This window comes from Panicum virgatum, chromosome 1N (genome assembly GCF_016808335.1).
Source record: "Panicum virgatum strain AP13 chromosome 1N, P.virgatum_v5, whole genome shotgun sequence".
Lineage (NCBI taxonomy): Eukaryota > Viridiplantae > Streptophyta > Magnoliopsida > Poales > Poaceae > Panicum > Panicum virgatum.
Genome location: NC_053145.1, coordinates 65,654,312 through 65,680,843, shown reverse-complemented (window position 1 = coordinate 65,680,843; position 26,532 = coordinate 65,654,312). Strand labels below are relative to the sequence as shown.

The 26,532-nt window shown below is 48.2% G+C and overlaps 2 protein-coding genes across 2 annotated transcripts; one reads left to right on the top strand and one right to left on the bottom strand.

Moving 5' to 3' along the window:
- Positions 1–14,615: 14,615 nt before the first annotated feature.
- Positions 14,616–17,538, top strand: LOC120657601 (haloacid dehalogenase-like hydrolase domain-containing protein At2g33255). Its single transcript, XM_039935960.1, has 5 exons — positions 14,616–15,035; positions 15,158–15,200; positions 16,251–16,311; positions 16,455–16,589; positions 16,932–17,538. Exons 1-5 carry the CDS (start codon positions 14,657–14,659, stop codon positions 17,115–17,117), a joined length of 804 nt encoding a protein of 267 aa, XP_039791894.1. The 5' UTR covers positions 14,616–14,656; the 3' UTR covers positions 17,118–17,538.
- Positions 17,539–18,029: 491 nt separating this feature from the next.
- Positions 18,030–21,888, bottom strand: LOC120657600 (FT-interacting protein 3-like). The gene has a single exon (XM_039935959.1). It carries the CDS (start codon positions 21,455–21,457, stop codon positions 18,476–18,478), a length of 2,982 nt encoding a protein of 993 aa, XP_039791893.1. The 5' UTR covers positions 21,458–21,888; the 3' UTR covers positions 18,030–18,475.
- Positions 21,889–26,532: the final 4,644 nt, after the last annotated feature.

Genomic DNA, 26,532 nt, shown 5'->3' with positions numbered 1-26,532 from the left:
AAGAACCCCCTAGTTTTCCTAGAATCAACCCGCAGTCCACCTACCTTGAAAAATAATTACAGTTTGGCCCAAATTTTTGCGCAGACCCCCCTGAGCTTGTTAAATATCAAACCCGCCGTCCAGCACTCTTTCTTTTACGCGTTATACCCTAGATTTATCCTTTAATTACGTTTTAGCCCTCGGTTTTAGCAGAAAAGCCCCTGAAACTTCAGTTTTCTTACAAATAAGCCCCTAGAACTTGTTTTTGGCCTAGTTTATGCGTTCTAACTCCGTTTTAAGCGTTCTTTATGTCCACACGATCGTTGTAACGCGTAGAATAGCTTTAGACTAGTTTAGTGTGCTATTTCTATGTATTGATATACTGTTTCTTAGTTTTTGTTAGTGTTTGCTTGTCTGCTTATTATCATGCTTTGTTTTGGCCATGTGTTCGTGAGTAGACGTTGATCCATCTGAGGAGCCCCAGTACCAGTACCAGGAGCAGCCGTCTTCCGAGCAGTTTGAGTAGCAGCCAGAGCAGTACGAGGAAGGCAAGTATAACATGAACAACCTATCACCTTTAAATACATTTTCATACTGCATTTTAATACTGTATGCCTATAAGGACATTCCTAGCCACTTTTTATCCTTTATATACCTTTGGTTGCATTTTGGTTAGTTGTGCTAGGTTGCTGCGCTATAACACATTCTGGTCCTTTTTAATTAATTTGATTAATGGTTTACTTGAACTTAATTCTGAGAGTGGCCCTCTGTGTGGATGAGTGGCTCACGTCTCGTTAAAAGATGTTTTTGTAGAAACATGGTTTAGGGGGCCAGCACGGTGCTTAGTGCTTGGTTGGCCACTCTCCATAAGGACCGGTTCATAGAGCGACAACCTGGGACAACAGCGCTACCACAAGGCTAGAATGGGATAGACTTGGCTTACTAATTAGGTCTTTTTGGTTTGGAGTAACTTACCTGCGGGGCAAGAGTAGTAAGCTTCAATGGTCCCTGCTCCTCCGGCTGGTCTGTGCTTGGTTTGCGTACCTGTGCTTGTACCTCCGTGAGGTGGGCCCCATCGTCGCTGACCTATCTCTCGCGGTTACGCCTTACCAACGAGATTCTTTGTAACGGCCTCGTAGTGAGTCGCTAGTCATCTCACCTAAGGAAGTGTGATGAACCTCTGGCGTAGCTCACGACTTGTGGGTAAAGATGTGCAACCTCTGCAGAGTGTAAAACTGGTATACTAGCCGTGCTCACGGTTATGAGCGGCCCAGATCCTCCTTTTGATTAGTGGAGTTATCTCCTTCCGACGAGGGAGGTGCTTCTCGGGGTTACCTTGGTGGCTTGGTTTTGGTTTGGATCTCAGTAGTAACATGGTTAATCTTGATTAATTACTATGTAACTGGGTTAATGGTAATTCATCAACTCATAGTAAATAGCTTTAATAAAATCTTGCCAACACTTAAAAGCAAATGCAGTTGAGTCAGCCAACCTTAGAGCCTCATAGTTTGTGTTATACTTGTTGAGTACAAGTTGTGTACTCACCCTTTCCTCTTCTCTACTTTTTTCCTCTTGGCTACGCTACTGCTGCTCAGTTCCTGCCGACACGAGGGAGTTCGTCCAGCGCTACCAGGACTACGAGGACTTCTAGGTGTTCGTCTCCCAGTCGACGTCCCTGTAGCGCCCTGCTTCAGCTTCGGAGAGCTTTTATCGTATCTTGTACTTCGCTTCCGCTGTATCAGACATTTTTGTCATTAATGTAATAAATAACATTCGTATTCGCTTTATTATATCTTTTTACGTGATATGTGCTTTGATATACTGTTCATTCTGTTGTATATACGTGTGACTTGATCCTGGCACGTATATGATTGCTCGGTTTATGTTCTTTTATAAACCGGGTGTTACAGAGTGGTATCAAAGCCGTATCGACTGTAGGACGAAGCCTAGATAGAACTGGTCGAGTTTTAGGACTTCTTCTCTCCAATCCTTGCCTGCTGAAACTATTTTACTATTATACCCCTTGACTTCTATGACTTTTTACCCGTCTTGCCTTGATTTTTCTCTCTGAAGAATAGTTTTCGTAGATTTTGGCCTGAATCAGTCATCTGACCACCATGAGTATTAGCTAGGTGACCCTTTTATAATAATACGATAGCACGTTCTGCGACGCGTTGTGTTAGTCGAGTCTTTTGTTAAACTCGGCTAAGTTGTGAAAAAAATTGTCTGCTTGTTATTATGCTACATGTTTGATTTGGATTTTTGACTGATTGCATAGCTTAGTTGTTTAATTTTGTGTAAAGAAAATCACTCTGATGTTAAAGTTAACTAATTAATAAAATGAGTTAGAACGTTGGGGGTAAAACAGTCCACTCTTTCCTGTCTACTTTATCATGGCTTAGTCTTTTTCTGCAAAGAGTTATCATATCCATCTGAATTTATTTCTGCTATATCCTTACTCGTGAAATCTTTTGTCCAAAATCAGATGGTGAACACCAGGCGTGGTTCTGACCAGCAGGGGCAGAACAACCAGGGTCAGAACACCCAGGGGACCGGGATTCCGATGCCGCCGCCTTTGACTCCGGAGCAGTACTTCCAGCTCCAGATGCAGATGATGGCCACCCTGAACAACACTGTTCAGGCTCTTCAGCAGGCTCACACTCAGCCCCCGCCTCCTCCTCCGCCGCAGCCTCGCGACAGGCGTGCAGAGTTCCTGAGGGGTCACCCGCCGACGTTCTCTCACACGTCCGACCCTCTTCAGGTTGACGACTGGCTCCGTGCAGTGGAGCGTCAGCTGGACATCGCCCAGTGCGATGATCGGGAGCGAGTTCTGTACGCAGCAGGATAGCTGCGAGGGGCAGCTTTGGACTGGTGGGAGTCCCACCCAGTTCACGACCGCGAGACTCTCACTTGGCTCCAGTTCAGGGAGCGGTTCCGCAGCCACAACGTCCCCGCGGGCGTTATGAAGATGAAGCAGAAGGAGTTCCTTGCACTGAAGCAGGTAATCTTAAGTATAATCATTCAGCGTTTTCTTTTGAGCTAATGCCCCCTTGTTCTATCCTTATGAATCTTGAGTTAATCTTCTGATATCTATCTATCTTTGTGAATTCAGGGGACTATGTTGGTCACAGAGTATCGTGATCGCTTTCTTCAGCTGGCACGCTACGCCCCTGCCGATGTTGCGGATGACCGCAAGAAGCAGGAGCACTTCATGGAGGGTCTTGAGGACTACCTCCAGTACGCGCTGCTCAACCTCCGCTTCGACGACTTCAACCATCTGGTTGACAGCGCGCTCAACACTGAGCGCAAGCACCTGGAGATGGAGGACAAGAAGAGGAAGGTTGTCCCCGTTGCTTCCGGCAGCAACACTCGTCCACGCCTCCAGCCGCCCCAGCAGTACTAGCAGCAGTACTGGCCTCCTCAGCAGTACCAGCAGAGGCCACCGCAGCAGTACCCGCCTCGACAGCAGCAGGCAGGTCAGGGCCAGAGGTTACCGGCACCTCCGGCTCGTACTGCTCTACCAGCTCCACCGGCACCGCAGGCTCCACGTCCGGCAGCTCCTACCGGACAACAGGCTCAGGGACCTCCTCGCACCTGCTTTCACTGCGGCCAGCCGGGGCACTACGCCAACGCTTGCCCCCGGAAGGCGCAAGCGGGACAGCAGGGGCGCCCAGCTCAGCCCAGGGCGCCACTTCAGGGCAGAGTGAACCACGTGACGGCCGAGTCAGCGGCCGAGGCTCCCAACGTGGTTATTGGTACGTTCATGGTTAATTCATATCCAGCTACAGTGCTTTTTGATACTGGTGCTACGCATTCCTTCATTACTCAGTCTTTTGTCGAGCATCATGGTATTCATACTAGCACATTAAAGAGGTGCCTGTTAGTATCTTCACCGGGAGGACAGTTGAGGTCTCACACTTACTGCCCGAGAGTCAGTGTTTCTTTGAGGGGAGTAGAGTTCTGTACTGATCTGATGGTGCTAGACACCAAGGGCATTGATGTCATTCTGGGAATGGAGACTCTGGCCAAATGGGGAGTTCGGATAGATTGTGCTCAGAGGACAGTCTTGCTATCAGCTTCCAGTGGCCAAGAGGTTGTTATCAGTGCAGTAGAGCCTTCGGGATTTCTTCATCAGATGGAGGCTAGACCCACAGACGGTATTCGCGTGGTGTCTGAATTCCCGGATGTCTTTCCGGATGATCTGCCAGGTATGCCGCCTGAACGCGCCATTGAGTTTTGTATTGATCTCTTGCCTGGCACAGCTCCTATTGCAAAGCGGCCCTACCGTATGGCACCTATAGAGCATGAAGAAGTCAAGAAGACTATTGATGAGTTGCTAGCCAAGGGCTATATCCGTCGCAGCTTCTCTCCTTGGGCTTTTCCGTTGTTGCTGGTAGATAAGAAGGATGGCTCGAAGAGGATGTGTGTGGATTATCGGGAGCTGAATGCAGTTACTATCAAGAACAAGCATCCACTGCCCCGTATTGAGGATCTCTTCGATCTGCTTCGAGGTGCTCGTATATTCTCGAAGATTGATCTTCGTTCGGGTTATTTTCAGCTGAGGATCCGTCCTGGGGATATTCCGAAGACGGCATTCACCTGCAAGTACGGGCTATATGAGTATACGGTCATGTCTTTCGGCTTGACTAATGCCCCGGCTTTCTTCATGCATCTGATGAACATGGTCTTCATGGATTATCTGGATGTTTTTGTGGTGATTTTCATTGATGATATTCTGATCTTCTCCAAGACAGAAGAAGAGCATGAGGAGCATCTGAGACTCGTATTGCAGAGATTGAGAGAGCATCAGCTGTATGCCAAGTTCAGCAAGTGCGAGTTCTGGATTGACGAGGTTCCATTCCTCGGTCATGTTATCTCTCAGGGAGGCATTGCTGTTGATCCGAGCAAAGTGAAGGATGTGCTCGAGTGGGAGACACCGCAGACGGTGAAGGAAGTCAGATCATTCTTGGGCTTAGCTGGATATTATCGGAGGTTCATTGAGAATTTCTCCAAGATCGCGAAGCCTTTGACTTCTTTGCTGGAGAAAAATGTGGCTTTCGTGTGGACTGATGAGCGTCAGAGGGCCTTTGATGAGCTGAAGAAAAGGTTGACTACGGCGCCAGTCCTGACTCTGCCAGACCAGACGAAGAGGTTCACGGTATATTGTGATGCTTCGAAGGATGGTCTTGGGTGTGTTCTGATGCAGGAGGGCAGAGTGATAGCTTATGCTTCACGGCAGTTACGTCGGCATGAGCTGAATTATCCTACTCATGATCTTGAGTTAGCCGCAGTTGTGCATGCTCTGAACATTTGGAGGCATTACTTGTATGGGCAGCGGTGTGATATCTACACTGATCACAAGAGCCTCAAGTACATTTTCACGCAGAATGAGCTGAACATGCGGCAGAGAAGATGGCTAGAGTTAGTCAAGGATTATGACCTGGAGATACACTACCATCCGGGCAAGGCCAATGTTGTAGCAGATGCTCTGAGCAGAAGAAGTTATGTCAACATGGCCGTGGCTTTCCAGATGCCTCCGGAGTTATGCGAGGAGTTTGAGCAGTTGAGTCTGGGCTTCTTGCATCATACCTCCAGTGCAGCATTTGAGGCAGTACTGACTCTAGAGTCCGAGATCAGGCAGCATCAGAAAGATGATGAGAAGCTGCAGGAGATTCGTGAGTTGCTGAAGAAGGGCAAGGCTCCTCATTTCAGAGAGGATGATCAGGGTACCTTGTGGTACAAGAACCGGATATGTGTGCCAGATGTGAAGGATCTCCGGAAGTTGATTCTGAGTGAGGCCCATGATACAGCTTACTCTATTCATCCGGGCAGCACGAAGATGTATTATGATCTGAAGGAACGTTTCTGGTGGTATGGGATGAATCGTTCAGTGGCAGAGTATGTGGCTATTTGTGACACCTGTCAGCGTGTCAAGGCTGAGCATCAGAGGCCAGCAGGTCTGTTACAGCCTTTGAAGATTCCAGAGTGGAAATGAGAGGAAATCACTATGGACTTCATTGTTGGATTGCCTCGTACTCAGAAAGGGTACAACTCTATATGGGTAGTAGTGAATCGATTGACGAAGGTTGCACACTTCATTCCAGTGAACACTACTTACTCCGGTGCTAGACTTGCAGAGTTGTACATCTCTCGGATTGTCTGCTTGCATGGTGTGCCCAAGAAGATCATATCTGACAGAGGGTCTCAGTTCACTTCTCGATTCTGGGAGCAGCTCCATGATTCGTTGGATACGAATCTGCGTTTCAGTACGGCTTATCACCCTCAGACAGATGGGCAGACAGAGAGAACCAACCAAGTGTTGGAGGATATGCTGAGAGCTTGTGCTGTTCAGTACGGTACTAGTTGGGATAAGTGCCTGTCATATGCTGAGTTCTCATATAACAACAGCTATCAGGACAGTCTGAAGAAGTCTCCCTTCGAGGCATTGTATGGCAGAAAGTGCATGACTCCTCTCTATTGGGATCAGATTGGTGTGAAGCAGCTCTTTGGCCCTGAGATCATAGATGATGCAGAGCAGATGGTTCAGGCAGTGCGAGAAAATCTGAGGATTGCACAGAGCAGACAGAAGAGCTATGCTGATGGCAAGCGGAGAAACCTGACTTTCAGTGTCGGTGATTATGTGTATCTGAAGGTGTCTCCGATGCGAGGAATCCGCAGATTTAACGTCAAAGGGAAGTTAGCACCTCGGTATGTGGGCCCATTCAAGGTGCTAGAGCGGAAAGGCGAAGTTGCTTATCGCCTGGAGTTACCTCTCAGCCTCTCAGGAGTTCATGATGTCTTCCATATATCTCAGTTGAAGAGGTGTTTGCGAGTACCCGAGGAGCAGGCACCACTGGATGGAGTGGATGTGCAGGAAGATCTGACTTATACTGAGCATCCGGTGAAGATTCGGGAGACATCAGAACGGGTTACTCGGAACAAGCGCATCAGGATGTGCAGAGTTCAGTGGAGTCATCACAGTGAAGCTGAGGCTACTTGGGAGCGAGAAGATGAGCTGATGAAGACATATCCAGATCTCTTTGCTAGCCAGCCCAGCTAAATCTCGGGGACGAGATTTCTTTAAGGGGGTAGGGTCTGTAACACCCTAATTTAAATTTCAGCATTTAGTAATAAATTTAATTGGCTTTATTTAAATTCCTAAGGTTTATTGTGTTAGTCTTGCATTTAATCTAGTTTTTGTTTCACAAGTAATTAAAATTTTCTTAGGTTTAACTTTGTTGATGCATTCATGCTGATGCATTGTTTTCATTGTTTGATTTCATAGGGGTTTGAATTCAAAATTTCTTTTGAATTCAAATAGTTGAGCTTGAGTGAGAAATAGAATAGAAATAGAAGTAGAAAAGGAAAAAAAACCCAAAGCAAAACCCAAACCCAACTTCCCAGCCCAAACCCACCTCCCTCCCCGCGGCCCAAACCTCAGCCCAGGCCCGCTCGCCCTCTCCCCCGCTGGCCCAAGCCGCCGGTCCGGCCCAGGACGCAGCGCCTCAACCAGCCCAGCGCCCCCCCCCCCTCGCGCAGCAGCCCGGCCCCGCCCGTCGGACCCACCTGCCAGCTGCCCTCTCCGCGCATCACCCGCACCCCGCTGACCGGCCTGGCCCACCTGCCAGATCCGTCTCCCTCCCCCGCGCAACCGAAGCCGGGATCCTCGCCTGGGATCTCGCCGGCCTTCCAAACCGGGCACGCATGCCCAAGTTGGCCGCCGCCCTTTAAATACCGCCCGCGGACCCCCCCTGCTCCCTCCAACCCTAGCCGCCAATCCCCACGCCGCTCTGCTCCGCCGCGCCTTGCTCCGCCGCATCGCACGCCGGCGCTGCCACGGCCACAACGCCCTGCCGCGCCACCGCTCCTGCCGAGCCCCACCAGAGATCCGCCCTGAGCCCAGGGTTCACTCCGAGCTCGCTTGCCCCGATTCGAGCCACGACCGTGCCGGAATCGCGCCGGACCGCCGCCGGTGAGTTCCCTGATTTTTTTTTGAGCAATTGCTCGCCGTCGTCGCCCCCCCCGGCCGTCCTGACCCCTTGGCTTGCTCCGCAGCCTTGCCCCAAGTGGGTCCACGCCATCCAGAAGCTCGGGAGCGCCCTCCTTCAACCCCTCCTCAAGCGCTGCCTCTGCGCCGCCGCCAAACTCGCCGCCGACCCCTCCACGCTACGGATCCGTCCACCCCGCGCCCTCGGTGAGCCTCACGACGATCCGCTCTTTCTTTTGGCGCTAGATTTTGGTAGACGTAGCGCCGGGAAACCAAAAACCACCCAGCGCCGGCGATGCGCCGCCGCGCAGTCCGCCCCGCGCCGTGGCGAGCCCCAGCCGAGCCTCCCCGAGCTCCGTTTAGAGCCCAGGTGGACTACACGTGCCCCGTAGGTCACCCCAGACCCAAGAACGGGTCGATTTGACCCCCGGACGGCCAGATTTGGCCAAGTCCGGCGAGTTTCCCGCTGCGCCGCCGCGGAACAGAGCCGCCGGCGACCTACCGCCGCCGCTCGCGCGCCCAACCCCCCTACGCCGTCCGATCCGGATTCAACGCGCGCGATTAGATCTTGGATCCATTAGATCTAGTCCGCCAGATCTAAATCCAATGGCCTGGATCCAAGGATACCGGTTCGCCTGGCATTTTTGTTAAAGAACCCCCTAGTTTTCCTAGAATCAACCCGCAGTCCACCTACCTTGAAAAATAATTACAGTTTGGCCCAAATTTTTGCGCAGACCCCCCCTGAGCTTGTTAAATATCAAACCCGCCGTCCAGCACTCTTTCTTTTACGCGTTAGACCCTAGGTTTATCCTTTAATTACGTTTTAGCCCTCGGTTTTAGCAGAAAAGCCCCTGAAACTTCAGTTTTCTTACAAATAAGCCCCTAGAACTTGTTTTTGGCCTAGTTTATGCGTTCTAACTCCGTTTTAAGCGTTCTTTATGTCCACGCGATCGTTGTAACGCGTAGAATAGCTTTAGCCTAGTTTAGTGTGTTGTTTCTATGTATTGATGTACTGTTTCTTAGTTTTTGCTAGTGTTTGCTTGTCTGCTTATTATCATGCTTTGTTTTGGCCATGTGTTCGTGAGTAGACATTGATCCATCTGAGGAGCCCCAGTACCAGTACCAGGAGCAGCCGTCTTCCGAGCAGTTTGAGTAGCAGCCAGAGCAGTACGAGGAAGGCAAGTATAACATGAACAACCTATCACCTTTAAATACATTTTCATACTGCATTTTAATACTGTATGCCTATAAGGACATTCCTAGCCACTTTTTATCCTTTATATACCTTTGGGTTGCATTTTGGTTAGTTGTGCTAGGTTGCTGCGCTATAACACATTCTGGTCCTTTTTAATTAATTTGATTAATGGTTTACTTGAACTTAATTCTGAGAGTGGCCCTCTGTGTGGATGAGTGGCTCATGTCTCGTTAAAAGATGTTTTTGTAGAAACATGGTTTAGGGGGCCAGCACGGTGCTTAGTGCTTGGTTGGCCACTCTCCATAAGGACCGGTTCATAGAGCGACAACCTGGGACAACAGCGCTACCACAAGGCTAGAATGGGATAGACTTGGCTTACTAATTAGGTCTTTTTGGTTTGGAGTAACTTACCTGCGGGGCAAGAGTAGTAAGCTTCAATGGTCCCTGCTCCTCCGGCTGGTCTGTGCTTGGTTTGCGTACCTGTGCTTGTACCCCCGTGAGGTGGGCCCCATCGTCGCTGACCTATCTCTCGCGGTTACGCCTTACCAACGAGATTCTTTGTAACGGCCTCGTAGTGAGTCGCTAGTCATCTCACCTAAGGAAGTGTGATGAACCTCTGGCGTAGCTCACGACTTGTGGGTAAAGATGTGCAACCTCTGCAGAGTGTAAAACTGGTATACTAGCCGTGCTCACGGTTATGAGCGGCCCAGATCCTCCTTTTGATTAGTGGAGTTATCTCCTTCCGACGAGGGAGGTGCTTCTCGGGGTTACCTTGGTGGCTTGGTTTTGGTTTGGATCTCAGTAGTAACATGGTTAATCTTGATTAATTACTATGTAACTGGGTTAATGGTAATTCATCAACTCGTAGTAAATAGCTTTAATAAAATCTTGCCAACACTTAAAAGCAAATACAGTTGAGTCAGCCAACCATAGAGCCTCATAGTTTGTGTTATACTTGTTGAGTACAAGTTGTGTACCCACCCTTGCCTCTTCTCTACTTTTTTCCTCTTGGCTACGTTACTGCTGCTCAGTTCCTGCCGACACGAGGGAGTTCGTCCAGCGCTACCAGGACTACGAGGACTTCTAGGTGTTCGTCTCCCAGTCGACGTCCCTGTGGCGCCCTGCTTCAGCTTCGGAGAGCTTTTATCGTATCTTGTACTTCGCTTCCGCTGTATCAGACATTTTTGTCATTAATGTAATAAATAACATTCGTATTCGCTTTATTATATCTTTTTACGTGATATGTGCTTTGATATACTGTTCATTCTGTTGTATATACGTGTGACTTGATCCTGGCACGTATATGATTGCTCGGTTTATGTTCTTTTATAAACCGGGTGTTACAGTACCCTCTAGAGAAGACACCACGACGCCCACAGGAGTCACAAGGACGCCGGCGCGATCTCCGCAAGATGTAGGACGTTGCCCAGGACAGCTGCACGCCCGGCGCCATGATCTCCAGTGCCACACAGTGTACTTTCCACAGTACACATCCACTGCGCACCCCCGATTCGGAGAGAAGACGACGACTTCTAATCCCATCCGTATATGTACCTCACCCCTCCTTGTGTCTATAAAAGGAGAAGGTGAACGCCTTCGTTTTCATCCGCTCAATCACCCGCTCAGACTTCTTTAGCTTCACTCGCTCACTCTCTCTAATATTGGCACTTGCCTCAATCATCTAGCAGAGACTTGGGAGCTTCCCCCCTCTCTTGCCTCGCTTGTACACCCTACTACAAGCACCCCGGTGCAAAATAATACAGTGCACTTGCACACCCCTTTGCTGGACGTACGGCCCGCGGCCGGAACCAGGATAAACCCGTGCGTTACTGTGTTGCCTCTTGCATCAACCATCTAGGGTGAGGGATCACGTAGTATCTTCACTAGTTGGTGCCAGACCGCCCCGTCTTAGAGGTGCTAGTTTTTTTTTTGGGGTGTTAGTTGCATCTAACACAGATTAACACACCTGTTTGGGTATTTAGATGTTAGTTTGCTTTGATCTAACACAAACTAACACTAACATAGGATATCCAAACAGAACCATTGAATAGGATATCCAAACAGGACCATTGAATGTAAGTAAAGAAAATGGCCAAGACAATCCAACGTGCAGTATGTTTGTACGTAGTACGCACTCGTCAGTCATCACTCCGAGCATGCATTTCTTCCACACAAGCACCAAAGATCAGTAGGTCAGATGGTTCAAATCATGAAGAAGAAAAAACACTTTGTTTAATTTGGGTGCAATATATATATTCAGATGGACAATGCAATTAATTAAGCTGATTAATTAGACGAGTCACGTTCCGGTGCTGTTTGGGTCGTGCTTTGCTAAAATGTTGGGTCACTTCACTTTCACATTTGGAAGCCAGCCAGTTTCGCTCTTCAACGAGATGCACGTGTTTGGCACAATTTGACCTGTTTTTCCACCGTCCTGTCGTTCTGTCAATGACAACAGGCAGAGGCACGTGCACGGTACCGCTGGTACATACTCCAATTCCAAATCAGGTAGAGTGAGGCCGTTTAGATGTAATATTCAAAATTCCAAAACTATTACATCGAAATAAAAAATTAATTACATAGTTTGCTAACAAATTACGAGGTGAATCTAATGAACCTAATTAAACTCTAATTAGACATTAAATTGATCTAGCAATTGCTACAGTAAACATAGCTAATGATGGATTAATTAGTTTTAATAAATTCGTCTCGTAGTTTATAGATAACTTCTGTAATTAGTTTTTATAATTATTCTATGTTTAATACTCAAACGTGAAAAAAATTCTTTCAAAAATTTACACAATGCATCTAAACAAGGCGTAAGTGTGAATCCATCGTACATCTTCCAATCATAAAAAGCTTGACCTGTGGGGGTAAGACTGCCCCCACGGCATTGTTTTGAGAGGTAGCATGACATTCTCACAGGAGGCCAAGAAAACCCCCGAACCCCTGCCCCACCTGTACACGGGGGCCCGTCGCCTTGTGAGTTAGGCCGGGCTCCCCAGTGCTTTAGTCATGAGGTAGACGAGGGGGTTTTTTTAACCGGAGGCGGAAATTCGCCCCTTCCGAAGATCGAACTCACCACCTCCGGAGTGCCGCCGGACTGCCGGAACCAATTGGCCCGACATCCTTTGGCACATCTTCCAATCATGAGCAAGAAAGGACAGGGCACATGAGAGCAGAGAGCAGGTTTCACGTAAGCCTGTTCTTAGCAGTGGTTTCATCTCACTATTTACAATACTGTCACATCATCTAAAATATTGTGAAAAATCATGGATGAAACAATTTATGCAATGTTCAATTCCACTCCCTCCGTCCTGAAACGTAGAGCATCCTGGGTTTTTTAAATAGATTATAGAGGTAGAAAAAAAACGTATGTATCTCTCATAAGTACATTGTTCAATTAATTAATTGTTTAATTTTCAGTTCCTACACCAAAATCAAGAAGATTAGCATACCTTTTTTTACTCCGAGCGTACACCATAATTGATTTTTTTTTACAAAACTAGCACCAAAACCAAGAGGACTAGTATATCTTTTATCCAAAGGATTCTAGGATGTCTTACATTTAAGTATAAATTTTAAACCCTCTAAATCTTAAATTTTAGGACGGAGGAAGTATATGCCTATTGCATTTAATTGTAAGACACATAATGACTTGAAAATAGTGTATGTGAGATTTGATCTAGACAAAACTTATTTCATCTTTCTCTTCTTTAAATCATTGCTATATCATTTAAATTGCTTATGTGACACCTTATTTAATATGCATGAAACTTTTGATCGGGGCTGGTCTAACTTCAGCGGAGAGCACGTATCGTAACCTGGAATGGAAGACGTAATCACCGCGTTCGGCAGGCTGGAGCTGGAGTGGTGTGAGAGAAAAACACTGTTACCTGGCTGGTGGCTGGAGGCTGGAGCTGGAGTGGTGTGAGAGGGAATTACTGTAGGGCTGGAGCCCTACCCACCAACCGAACACGGTGAATACGTATCGAGGAAGCGGAAGCAGTAAGGCACGATTCCACCGTCGCCTACCGCAGGCCGCATCAATTGCAGCTCCAGGCAGGCTCCTGCTCCAGTGCTCCTACACTCAGGTAGCGATGAAAACGGACGGGAACGGGCAGGAAAATCCCTCAACCATTTTCGTTTCCGTTTTTCTATTACGAAAAACAGGAGCGGGAGCAGAAACGGGATATAACGGTTACGGAAACGGGCGGGAACCGGAAAATCTACCGGAATACATTATGATTTAATCACCACTCATTTTGCATGAATATAACACAAAACACTCCTTTACACAAGCTATTTTTCAAAAATATGATCAATATTTCTTGTTTCCTACTATTAAATCGTGAAATATATGTATTGATGTTGAGAAACATGAGAGGATATATGGTGTGGCTATTTATTTATTTTTCCAAATTTTATAAATACGAGAAAAATACGGGATTACCTCGGCTAAAAACGGAATCCCGTAAATACGGGCGGGATACACCCTCTCCCGCTTTCCATCCCATTTCTATATTTTTTATAAACTAGGCAGGTTGGCGCGCTTTGCGCGCCTGTATCAAAATGTTTGATCTAAAATAATAATAGAAATATATTATCATGTGCTACAGTTAAAGCAATATCATATTGATGTATTTTAACAACGTGTTGATGTATCGTGTGCTACAGTTAAAGTAATATCGTGTTGATATATTTTAACAATGTGTTGATGTATTGGATGAAGTCTGAAAGTTACAGGATATAGGTATAGTAGTTTAAAGTCCGAGAGCACGCTAAATGTATGGATATATATATTTTTAATAATTTTTTGTTTTATGTTAGTAGGTACGGTAGGTGGAGTGATTTACATTTATTATTGATTTTGGTAGTGTTAAAGATAAGTTTAGTAATTTTATTTGATAGAAAAAATGATAAGATTAGAAATGAATGGATGACTCAATTATATTTTGCGAGTTCACGAAGTGAAAACAAAATCCAATAAATAATAGAGGATAAATATAGTATATAATTTTTTTATTATTTTTGTGTATAAAAAATAACTAAACATTTAAACATGTGGGTCCCACATGGTTTAGTTTTATATTATAAATTATTTTTAATTATTTTTTAATTATGAACAGTACCTGGGCCCATATAAACAGTAGCTTTTATTATTTTCTATTATGAACAGTACCCCGGGATCACACGAACAGTGCTCCCGGCCCCGCATGAACAGTACCTCCGGCCCCACGTGGGGCCACGGCTCACGAGAGCGCGCCGAATCCTGGCGCTTTAGTATAGGTTATTATTATTATTGATACGGAAACAAACGAAATAAATATAGAAATACAGCCGAGACCGGACCAGATTTTTTTCCATCCGTTTTCATCCTTACACGCCAGCACGCAGCAGCGGGACCGCAGCAGCCGCACCGCACCATAAACCCACCACCACAGCCTCCCCGGGGCTACGGGCCATCGAGCGGCCCAGATCGCGCCACGGATCGGATGCTCCTCCGCCTCGGCTCCCACCGCCTGCTCCTGGGCCCCCTCGCCGCCGCGCCCCTCCCCCGCCGCCGCCCCCTCGGCGTCGTCCAGGCCATGTCCTCCGCCTCCCCCGCGCCCGCCCAGATCTCCAGGCGGCCTCTGCGCGGGGTGGTCTTCGACATGGACGGCACCCTCACGGTGCCCGTCATCGACTTCCAGGCCATGTACCGCGAGGTGCTCGGCGGGGATGCCGCCTACGCCGCGGCGCGCGCCGCCGGGGGAGGCTCCGTCGACATCCTCCACTGCATCGAGGACTGGGCGCCCGACAAGCAGCGCCACGCCTACGAGGTCATCGCGCGCTTCGAGAAAGAGGGGCTCGACCGCCTCCAGATCATGCCCGGTGAGCGCCCGCTTCGCTTGCTGCCCTGCTGCTGGATTCTAGTTTCTAGCGCCGGAGCTGTGCTCTGCTAGTTTGGCCTCTCGTCGGTGTGGGACTGCTTGTAATTTGCCCTGGGTTTGCAGGGGCGTCAGAGCTATGCGGGTTCCTGGACACGAAGCAGATCAGGTCAGTGCTCTTTGGGAAATTCAAGAGCTGTGTAACTCTCTAGTTAGTTTCTCTTTCCGTTTTGCTAGTAGAGAGTGCTACTTGGTAGCACATGAGCTAGCCAAGCAGGTGTCTAGTGTGTGTGTGATGGGCGAGTGGCACCAGGCCACGTCATGCGTAGAACGTTACCTTGAGTTCCATTGTAACAATGCTCTTGATCAATGAATGAAATCCCTAGTCTCAAAAAAAAATGTAGCTGGAATTGCTTTCCTCAGATTGACTGAGACTCCAACTGCTCTTGTTTCATGGTGTCGATTTGGTGCATCATCCACCTGGTAGTTTCATTTCCGCACCTAGTTGGCTTGGAAGCTGACCGTGATCCGTTTAGAGCTATATGCTGCTTTTCTGCCTGAACCGTTTACAGTTGATTTCTTATATATGATACATTACTGGTTGCCAAAATGATAGGAGGAGTGCCTGTTTGATTGGAAATTGGATGGATGAAAAATTTGACGTAAGGGCATCGCCATGCAACCGGGAATCTGTAGCTACAGTGTACTGCTGGCTAAGTTTTCATTCATGGTATACATTTGTGATGTTTGTCGCATCTTGTGCATTATTGTCTCTTAAGTAATCTTATACAAGCAGAGACGGTGCTCTTTATTTTTCTATGCAGTGGTGCCATTTCAAATAAACAATAATGCATCATGACCTAGTGATCACCAGGAACTATATATGGTTCAATAAAATCATGTGCTTTCATGATTAAATAGATTTTAATACACTATATATTGCGATTCTATGACTTTACTGCTAGTCCAACTGTCGTGATGTGATCAGAAAGAAGCTGGCCAACATCAGTCATGTACTCCCGTGTGTCAAAACACTGATTTTCACTTCTTTGTTAGTTTATTGTGGCTACTGGAGATGATAGTGTTTTTTGACAGGTGTGATCGTATTCATGTCTACTATCTAGCATATGTAGGTGTTATTATTAGTGTTTGTCTGTGAATCCTTTGTTCAATTAAAGAAGTGTATGCAGATATTGATTCTCATATCAACTTTTTGCAGAAGAGGTTTGATCACCCGAAATGTGAAGGATGCAGTTGATTTGTTTCACCAAAGATTTGGTGTAAGTTGTTGCATTATGCTTATGCTGATTATGTATCTATGGTGCTCATACCTTTCGAGTAAATTTTACATTAGTGTGATAAAATTTTCCCAGATTATAACTGTGACCATATTCTATAACTGTGTGTATTGGGGTCACTGCAGATGACATTTAATCCTGCACTGAGCAGAGCATTTCGTCCCTATAAGCCAGATCCAGCTCCATTGCTTCACATTTGCTCCACTTGGGAAATTCCACCACATGAAGTGATCATGGTTGGTGACAGTCTCAAGGATGATGTGAGCATTCTTCATCTCATTATGAACTCTAGCTTCTCTTCCATTCAGTTAGCATGATGCAATAACGAGAAACCAAGTTCCACATTTCATACCTACAAACATTTGCATTATAGCCTTCTTATTTTTAAATATTAACCTGACTCTCTGCTTAAAGTTATCTTTGCATCATAAGCCAGGAACCAACATAAACTGGACACTTTCATAAATGCCCACTATTTTACTAGTTCCTGAAGTCCTCCCTTGCTTCTTGGTAAACTATAACCTGAAGTTAGAGCTGCCTGCTAGATAACTAGAACTCAGCATTGCGTTTTTACTTAAGTACTGCCATTTGAAACTCTGCAGGTTGTTTGTGGAAAGAAGGCAGGAGCTTTTACTTGCTTGCTCGATGAAACAGGGCGATATGGGCCACACGATTCTTTGCCTGAGGAAGTTAAACCTGACTTCAAGGTCTCTTCACTTACCGAAGTATTCACCGTGCTGGAAGAGAATTTTGATCTGGCACCCGTGCCTGCTGAGAGTAGAATATGACAGGAAAAGTTCTAAACTACCCCTTGTCTAACGTGAAAACAGCACACATCACCTTGAATAATTTGGATGGATGGATAATGTTGAAGACTTTTCAAGTGTCTGAAGCCCTGCTGCAGCCAGAAAGACTGATTGCCGCCACCAAAGTGGATTCTCTTGGAAATAATTGTGCTGTAAATCCAAACAATGGTTGTGGAGCACTAAATCAGCTCCTGCGATTTAGTAAGTGGAATGGCCATGATTATATGGGGCATTCAAAATATAACAATTCAAACTTCCATGCGTGCCATTTGTTCAGCTTGGTTAGTTAGTCTCGTTCACGGAGCAGCAGTTGTAGGTCAGTCTGGTACTCTGGTTCATATCCACCGTTCTGTCTTTTGGTTTCACAGCAAACAGGTAATTGGCACCATGGCCATCTGTCTCATATCTGCCGTTCTTGGCCATGGATCCGCATGACCAGTGCAGAAAATGCCCATCTTTTTAGTTCAGGTACAGAACATGTTGCTGCCTCTGAAAATAAAAGGCAACAAGCAATACAATGACTTGTACACAAACCTTTCCCTTTTGCATCAGATAATTCAAAACATGGCCTGGCCGTTGCTCCATCAGAAACAACAGCGTAAGAATAAGGATTCAGCACTCTGCAACTTCTATCAAGGTCATCGGGTTGATAAACAGAAAACACTTGGTACATTGCACTACAGACAGGAACAAACAATTCCTTCCATTACTTTAAGCTGGCTGCCGCATGGGAACAGGATCGAGACAAAACCAAACAAAACGAGCTTATTCTGATGCAACTCCAAAGAGAACATGATAGCTGTATAACGTTACAGAAAAAGCCACACCCACGTGAAACGGAGCAACGACCGTGCCATCATCCAAGATCAGAACTACAGATAAGACATTTTTTAGTAGCAGAATTGTACTACCAAATTCTTAAAGAGGAACACGCTGAACAGTTGCTGAGCCACACTGCGTCCAGCAAAACCTGAGCACAGGGCATAAAGATCCAAGCATCCTTCTAATAAACTAGAGCTCATAGTCTCATCAGCTCATCAATACTCCATACAATACCATCTACTCTGCTAGTCTTTGCAGTTTGCATAACTGAAGTACAAACCCTAACATGCTACTACTGCAAGTCTACAACTACTACCAGACGCACCACAAATCAACATTGCTACATTACCTAACATGCTAACAGCATTAAACTAAGCAACCACCATTAGGCACCAACAGCAGACTAGTTTGCTTCTTCCTTGGTTCCTTTGAAGTTCCCCTTTCGTGCCAAAATCACCAAATCAAATTAGAAGGCCAGCTGCTCATCCACAGCCAGCCTTCAATAGAAATCACTAGCATCAGAGCAGGATGTCAGCCCTGGAAGGAAGCCTTCGGAAGAAGTTCATCAGTAGAGATGGCATCCTGCTTCTGAATCTTGGTGGACGCATGGCGTACAGTCCCCAGAGCCCAATCATCACCTTCATAGGCACACAATAAGCAATGACAGCAGCGAGGACACAGGCAATGCAGAAAAGAAGTGTTGCCCTCGGGTCACGCCAGCTGAGCAGGCCCTGCATCCTCTCACCCTGTGTTGCAATATCGCCAACCACTGTCTGCACCCTCCCAGCTACACTGCGGAGGCGGTCATACCTGAAGCGCGCAACATCTCCACGGCTCGAGGGGAACGTGTCAAACTCCTCATCAAGCTCATCTGCAGTAGCTCCATCTGCATGAGACAGTCTCATCTCCATGTGAGGTGGGTGCCTTGAGCGGACTCGGTACCTCCAGAGGCCTGTGAATGCCATTGCCAGAAAGGCTGTTGGAAGAATCAGCTCCGGCATTGTGACAAATACCAGGAATGTGAATACAGCAAGGCATGAATGCACCGGGCGCTGCCAAGAGCGGACGAGCTCAAACCACCTGCCGATGGTCATAGGACCAGAGAGCACACTGACAAGACGGAAGAAGTTCGCTTTGCTGCGGCGCATGCTCCACAGATGTGACCGGTGATCAAGCATGTACTCAACAACCTCCTTGCCAAGTGGCGGCTCAGCTCGGCCAAGGCGGGCTGCTACCACATTGGTAGCCTGGAACCGAAGAGTCTCAACCTGGCGCACAAGCAGCGGCTCAGCATAGTGCATCTTCGGAAGCAATGGGCATACATAGGCATGGAACATGTTGCCAACATTGCCACAGCAGAAACGCACAGCTAGGTGAAGCTCCCCCATCTTCTTGACCCCGGATGGATGCAGCATGAGCAGAGGGTAGGCATGGGTATACACCCTACCAGTCTCCAACGTCGAAAGCCGAATGCGAACTTTACCAATGCAATTATCACGGGCAGCCACCGTAGTATTCCCCGATGCAGGCTTGTCAACATGGCAGTTGTCAAACACACCTACAGTAATGACAGTGCAGGGGTCAAATACCTCCCATGTGTACTGCTCGTTCCATCGGGGGCATAACGAGTCAACAACAGTGCGTGTGCGGATCCACTTCTGGCCATACTTTGCAACACAATAGGCATCTGCAGTCGCACCTCTGCCATCCCGGGTCTTCATTGGCATTAGGCCAGTAGCACCAAGAACACCGAGCTCAAGCACACCAACATGTGGTTTCCATAGCTGTTTAGCTGTAGGCTGGAGATCGCTGCTGTAAGCTGTAGCCTCATCCAGAACATGGTAGCCCCCATCAAGACTTAGCCGAAGATGCACCCGGCGGCTCGCGAACCTGTGCGCATTACTACCCGAAACATTGCCACCACCAGTGCCACGGTCCAACGCAAACCATCTAGAAACCACTGGCTTCCAATCCCACCGCCTCTCAATGGCAGATACTGGCACAACAAGGCGACCCAGCAACTCATCCCGGCCTGGGGACACACGGTCTTCCACGGACAGCACCAAGAACTCCTCAAATGGCTCTGCCACCACAAACATCAGGTCTTCATTCCAGAACGGGCTCGACGGTGCTCGTGTAGACACCATGGGCGCCGGCCGTGTGCGCATAATCTGGTTCCCCACCTGCGCGCGCACAAAGAGCTCCGGGAATCGACCAATTGCCAGTGCCCCCTTGTCCATCGGAAACAAGTCCTGCCCTTCAATGATGGAGACACGAAGGTACCAGAGCTTGGGGGCGACGTACACCTTGGACTTGATGGAGCCCAGTGGCCCATTGCCATGGACGCCGGCGGTCTTGGAGTGCCAGGCCTCCGCAAAGGCTTCGTCGGCCTGGGTGCCGAACCAGACGGCGACCATGACCTCCGCGCCGCCGCGCTGGCCCTTGCTGTCCTCCATGCTGTACCACTGCGGGGCGAGCGTGCTGTCCGGCGGCGCGCGGTGCGGCACCTCGGAGAGGTCGAACCAGACGCGGCCGACGTGGTCGTCGCTGCCGCGCGCGCGCACGTACACCTCCACGAACGACGACTGGATGGTCTCCTTAGAGAAGGCGAAGACCTGGTCCCAGTTGTGCGACAGGACGGCCGGCGTCACGCCGCGATAGTTGCCGAGCTTGACCTCCGCGACGGCCTCGCCCACCATCGGAACGCCGCGCGCGCGCACCACGCGCACGTAGAGGTACTCCACCTGCTCCACCAGGTCGTAGGTCGCGCTGGCCTTATCGCTGCCGAGGCGGGGCCGCGTCTCCTTCAAAGAGAAGTCGCCGGGGCCGGAGAACATGGCGGGGACAGGGTACGGGTCCGCGTGCATTACCGCCGGCTTCATGACCATCGGGGCCGGTTGCGGCATGACGTCCATGGGGGGCTCCGGTTGCGGAGGCGGTGGCTGCACGGTCACCACAGGATGCTGCGGCTGCGGCTGCTTCTTGGGCCCAGTCACCGTCGGCGCCGCCACCACCTCCGGCCCAGGCACCACCGCCTTCGCCGGCTTCTCCGGCTTGGACTTGACAACGACATCGCCGGAGTTGATGCGGTAAATCTTCAAGGTGATCTCGCCGCGGATGTGGGAGAAGAGGCTGCGCTTCTCGAGGGTGAAGAGCTGCGGCACGACCTCCTCCCCGGGCGCCGGCACGCCGGCGCCCGGGACCCGCACCTTGCCGAGGAAGTTCCGGCCGTGCTGTCTCGCGCTGGCGGCCCCGGACGCGGCGCGGTCGTTGTAGACCCCGACGTCGATGGCGCGGTAGGGCAGGTCGTCGGGGTCGGCGACGGGGAAGACGAGGCGCTCGTTCCAGACGGGGTTGAGCTCCTTGGGCCTGGAGCGCGTGCGGCGCTTCTGGTGGTCGAACTCCACCTCGACGTACGCCGACGAGGAGCCCTGACCGTCCTTGGGCATGAGGTTGTGCGCCGCCACCACCTCCACCACCAGCTTCTCCGCCTTGGCCATCCGGACTTGACCCCCGGAGCCGGAGGGGAGGGCGGCCTCCAAGCACCGAAACCTCTCAAAGATTGGAGTTTTTTTTTCAAGATTTGAAACTGGTGGGAAAGGGGATTGTTGTGGTTCTTGGCCTGGGGTTTTGGGGAGGAATGGGGGTTTAGACGGGGGATTGGGGCGAGAACGAGGGGGCAGGCGCGCGTGAAGGAATCTCCATCATCGCTGCAATCGATGAGGCTGGCTCCCTGGGGAGAGGGAGGGGGAAGCCGAGGAGGTGGTCGCTGCTCGATTGCCTTGCCAGTTGCCGCGGTGGTGTGGGTGCCTGCCGTGCCGGGGCTGCTTCGCTTTGCTCTGCTGCGCGCTTGGCTTTGGGTGGTTTTTGAGGAGCCGCGCCTCGCGGGTTTTGTTTTGCCCGTTTTGGTTTCGGAATCGCTGCTGTGCTCGTCTGCTGTGGTGTGTGGCCGCCGTGGGGTGTGGTTGTGGTTGCCTTTGCCTTCCTCCCCCTGCTCTCTATCGGCTGGAGATGTCCTCAGTCCGCATAGGATGCCACTGCTCTCCCTCCCTCTCCAATACTACTAGCGAGCACGGTACAGTAGTGCAGGAGGAAAACCGTCTTGATGGCTGGATGCTCCAGCGAGCTGTAATAGTGGAGAAATCTGATTCTGATATGGTTATGAATGATGCCAGCCAGAGTGAAACCTGGAAGCGTTTCATAATCATCTGGCGCTGGCATGCTTGTCTTACTGATCTGCTGTGCGAAAGAGCAATGCAACCGTTTGAAAAGCCTAGGCAGTCAACTTAGTAGTCTTAAAAAAATCAAAGGCATGCATGGGCATGGCGCCTGTTGGAGGGGAGGACTCCTGCTCTAGCACTGGTCAAATCCCAAGCGTAATGTCGTCTATTGGCGCGAGGACCCAGGAAAGGAACGGATCGAGCCAGTGAGGAGCCGGAATGAAGGAATCCGATTTCCTCCTCTCCCGTGGCCGTGCTTGCCGGATTGGATAGGCCTTGCATGCTGTTGCTGCTCCCTCCACTCACTCCGGTGATTAAATTAGCACCAGTTACTAGTTAGTAACTAGTTAGTAACTAGTCAGTAGTATTATTTTCTCATAAAAAATCAGCATCAGCTACCCGTTACAGACAAGTGAACACATCGAAACGAAAGTGCTTGCACGTGCGAGCTCAACCCGGTGCGGTGCCACGACCACGAGGACGACGGCGATCCGTTTTCGAGCCCCGGCAACTACAAACTCGGCCTCCTGCTGCTGCTTGGAGGCAGCTTGGTGGTCCACGCGCCCGGTCGGAGTTGTTGCCATCGGCGGGCAGCCGTGTGCAGTGCAGTGCAGTGCTGTGCTGTGCTGCAGCCTGTGTTGGCATTTAACGAACCCTGCCACTGCCAGCAGCTGCTCCTCCTGCAGCTGCAGTGTGGACCGTTCCCGTTTAGGCTGGTTCCAACAGTGGGTCTGCAGTCCCAGCCCGCAGCCACAGCCGCATCAACGCCACGTCAGCTCTCGCCAGCCCACTCGACCCCAGCGCTCCATTAGTGAGACTGCAGCCTCAGCCCACAGCCACGTCAGCGCCACGTCAGCTTTTCCATTCCAGACTTAACCATTTCAGAACGCGTTTTTTTATAATTTAAATGGACACAATAACCTCATTTTATTAAATTTAAAAATTCAGAAATTACATAAAATTTCGAAATAAAAATCGGGGACGAAATTTGTGATTTTTTGGAATTTTTTCGAATTTTTTGGAGTTCAAACGGTCAAAAATGGCTAATTGCAACGGCTAGCTGACGTGGTAGCCGTTGGCCAATCACAGAGCGCCATGTGGCAGCCGACCGGACGCCGGGTCGGTACCGACCGGCCGGGTCGGTATCGACCGGCCGGTACCGACCGCGCGCGGCTCCAACGCCGGTCGGTACCGACCGCCCGGCCGGTCGGTAGCGCTACCGCCCCGCGCTCTCGGTTTCCGCGCTTACCGACCGGCGCGGGTCGGTAGCCGGGTCGGTACCGACCGGCGGGGGTCGGTACCGACCCCCGTTGGAACCAGCCTTATACTAGTACTAATCCATTGTCAGCTTGCGTTTAGATGCGTGTTTAGTGGAGGAAACCATCTATTATCTTATTATTTGGCCAACAAATAGAGCACATTTGCTTTTAAAGTCTAGAAATTTCCACGTTAATCGGAGAAAAATAGAAAAAAAAATAACCCTCCACTGCCATTACGATAAAAATTAATCTAAAATACTCGTGTGCCTAATTAAAAATCACTCATCAATACTATTATGAAAAATTAAATATAAAATACTATTTAGCTGTGTGTAAGTTACAAACATATATTATTATCTTATTATTTAGCTAACAAATCGAGCCTTTACGTTCGCTCTTAAGGTGTAGAAATTTCCACGTTAATCGGAGAAAATAGAAAAATAAAAATTATCCGCCACTGCTATTACGATAAAAAATTAGCCTTACCCACCACTGCGATAAAAATTAACCTAAAATATATGTGTGCCTAATTAAAAATCACCCACCAATATCATTATAAAAAATTAAATATAAAATATCATTTAACTATGTATTAGATACGAACATATGCTACTAATAAAAACTAAAGCTAACAACAATCAATCGAAATAAACAAAATAAGAATAATTATATGCATAATATTATTAAAGCTAAACAGATGAAATTATTATAGGTAGATTATATTTAAATTATTTTAACTAACAATAAGGCATAATTTACGATAATGAATAGAATGATGTATGATAACAAGTAGTATAATTTTTAAAAATAGTAAAGATATAATAATATGTAATTTTTTGAATTTTTAATACTAACTGTGTAAATGCGCTGGCCATATACGCCTAGTTAGTATTGACCAAAGGGAGGTGCTGCTCATGAAAAGGAACGGGACGGCCACGGAGTGGGGGCGCGTGCGGGCGGGCGTGCTAACCGGTCGAGGCCCCGCGAGCCGTGAAAAGGCACGTCACGACCGCCGCTGCTCGCTGGCTGCTGCATCGGGCGTCACCTCTCTCCTCGTGAGCAGAGCAGAGCAGAGCAGGCGGAGGAGCAGCGACGCATGCTTGCTTGCTTCGCCCGCCGGTGGACCCGGCCTTGTCTTCTTGGCCTCCTCCTCTTCTGTTGCAGGAGCAAGAGCAAGTGGCCATGGGTTGGTCGGCGACTTTCCATTCGACGGCGGATGGTCTAGAAAACGTACCGCGTCGTGGGTGGGCGCAGGGTTTACCTTTTCGTTTTTTTTCCGAATCCCGCCGTTTGCCGGAAACGAAATTTCGGCCGAAATTTCGCCGAATTTCGCTAATTCCGAACGGAAAGAGAATTCAAATTCAAAAAACGAAATTTCGGTGAATTCCGACCGAAATTTCGGTGATTTCGACCGAAATTTCGGTGATTTCGACCGGAAAATGATGTCCGTTGTGATTTTCGTACTGTTCCCGAGGTCAAATGAAAAACTTTTGAATACCAACTTTGTTCAGTTTTTCGAGATCTACAACTTTTGTTTCAGGAACTTTTTCATTTGAGCAATGGTTTGAAAGTTATTTAATTATTTCAAAAACTACCAATTAAAAGTCTTGTCATTTCATGTGACAACTTTCATTTTCTCTCTTAGGCCTCAACTGGACTTTTATTATTCTTGTTATGGCGGATATTCCTATAAATTTTTAGGGATATTAGTTGATCCAATTGAAAGTTGTTTTAAATCCAGGACAAACATGATTTGAATTGGTTATCAATTCATGTGACAGTGTTTGAATTTTTTGTTTGATTCAATTTGTATAGAGAATTCCTAAAATGTAATTTGTATAGAGCAAGGAGGGGTCTGGAGAAATGCCAAGCTGCATCGGATACTAAAAAACTATAAATTCTACCTCATTAGACTACAAATAACCTTGTTTTTCAACTAAAATGTAATTTTAGCCTAGCAAATGATTTTAGATTTGAGTGTGTTCTAGTCCTATTTGCTCAGAAGAACACCTAGTTTTTTATCATATTTTTTTCGAATTTTTTATAAATATTTTTGAATTTTTAAATTTGAAAACGAAAAATACCGAAAAATACCGAAATTTCTCTTCCCGGTAACTAGCGAAAACGAAAAAAAACACCGAATTTCGGCGAAATTCGACCGAAAAATTTAACCCTGGGTGGGCGTGGCTCGCGTCGCTGCCTGCGAGCTCTGCTTGCACAGTGCACACGCACCGTGATCTTTTGAATGCAATGGATCACGCCATGGCCGGCCGGCCGGCCTGCTTTTCCGTCCGGGTCCGGCCACACGCCCGCAGCTCAGCTCACTCCACACCACACCCGCCACCCGGTGACAGACAAGCTGAGGTCTCCATGCATGCACAGCACTGCAGCAGCCACGTCATCGCCCTGCTGCTAGCTAGTAGCTGCTAGCTAGTAGCCACGTCATCGCCCTGCTGCTAGCTAGTAGCTGCCACAGCACTGGATACAACCAGGGTTCACGTATCCGACCGGTGACCGGTAACCGCCGGCCTCCGGTTCCGGTATACCGGTCCGGTTTGGCCGGTTACCGGTCGGAACCGGTGGAATTCAAATTTGAATTTAAACTTCCCCGTTCAACCGGTTCCGATCGGTATGCCGGTCGGTTAGACCGGTATACCGGCCGGTTTGGCCGGTATACCGGCCGGTTTGGATGGTAACCGGCCGGTTTGACTGGTACAGGTCAAATTCAAATTTTTTTCTTTTTTTTGTTTAAATTCAAATGCCCACAAAGTATACTAAATAAATGTTTGTACAACATATTTTAGTCTAAATGAACCCTCCAACTCTTTTTTATACTACTTTTACATTGTATTTGTATACTTTCGTATGCACGTTTTTTTTATTTAACTTATAAATTCCGCAAACCATACTAAATGAACGAATTTTTGAGAAAATTTGACACCATTAGATTCATCACACCTTGAAATATTTTTAGGAATTTTTTGAGAATTTTTCATTTTTTAAAATTCAAATTCAAAATTTGAATTTGGACCGGTTGGGAACCGGTCGGAACCGGAACCGGTCCGGACCGGTTTGACCGGTTACCGGTCAAACCGG

Excerpts from the sequence above, each read along its gene's own strand:
- LOC120657600 (XM_039935959.1), bottom strand. The coding sequence starts at position 21,457 with ATGGCCAAGGCGGAGAAGCTGGTGGTGGAGGTGGTGGCGGCGCACAAC.
- LOC120657601 (XM_039935960.1), top strand. The coding sequence starts at position 14,657 with ATGCTCCTCCGCCTCGGCTCCCACCGCCTGCTCCTGGGCCCCCTCGCC. Across the intron at positions 15,201-16,250 it reads CTGGACACGAAGCAGATCAG|AAGAGGTTTGATCACCCGAA; the intron begins GTCAGTGCTCTT and ends AACTTTTTGCAG. Across the intron at positions 16,590-16,931 it reads GTGACAGTCTCAAGGATGAT|GTTGTTTGTGGAAAGAAGGC; the intron begins GTGAGCATTCTT and ends GAAACTCTGCAG.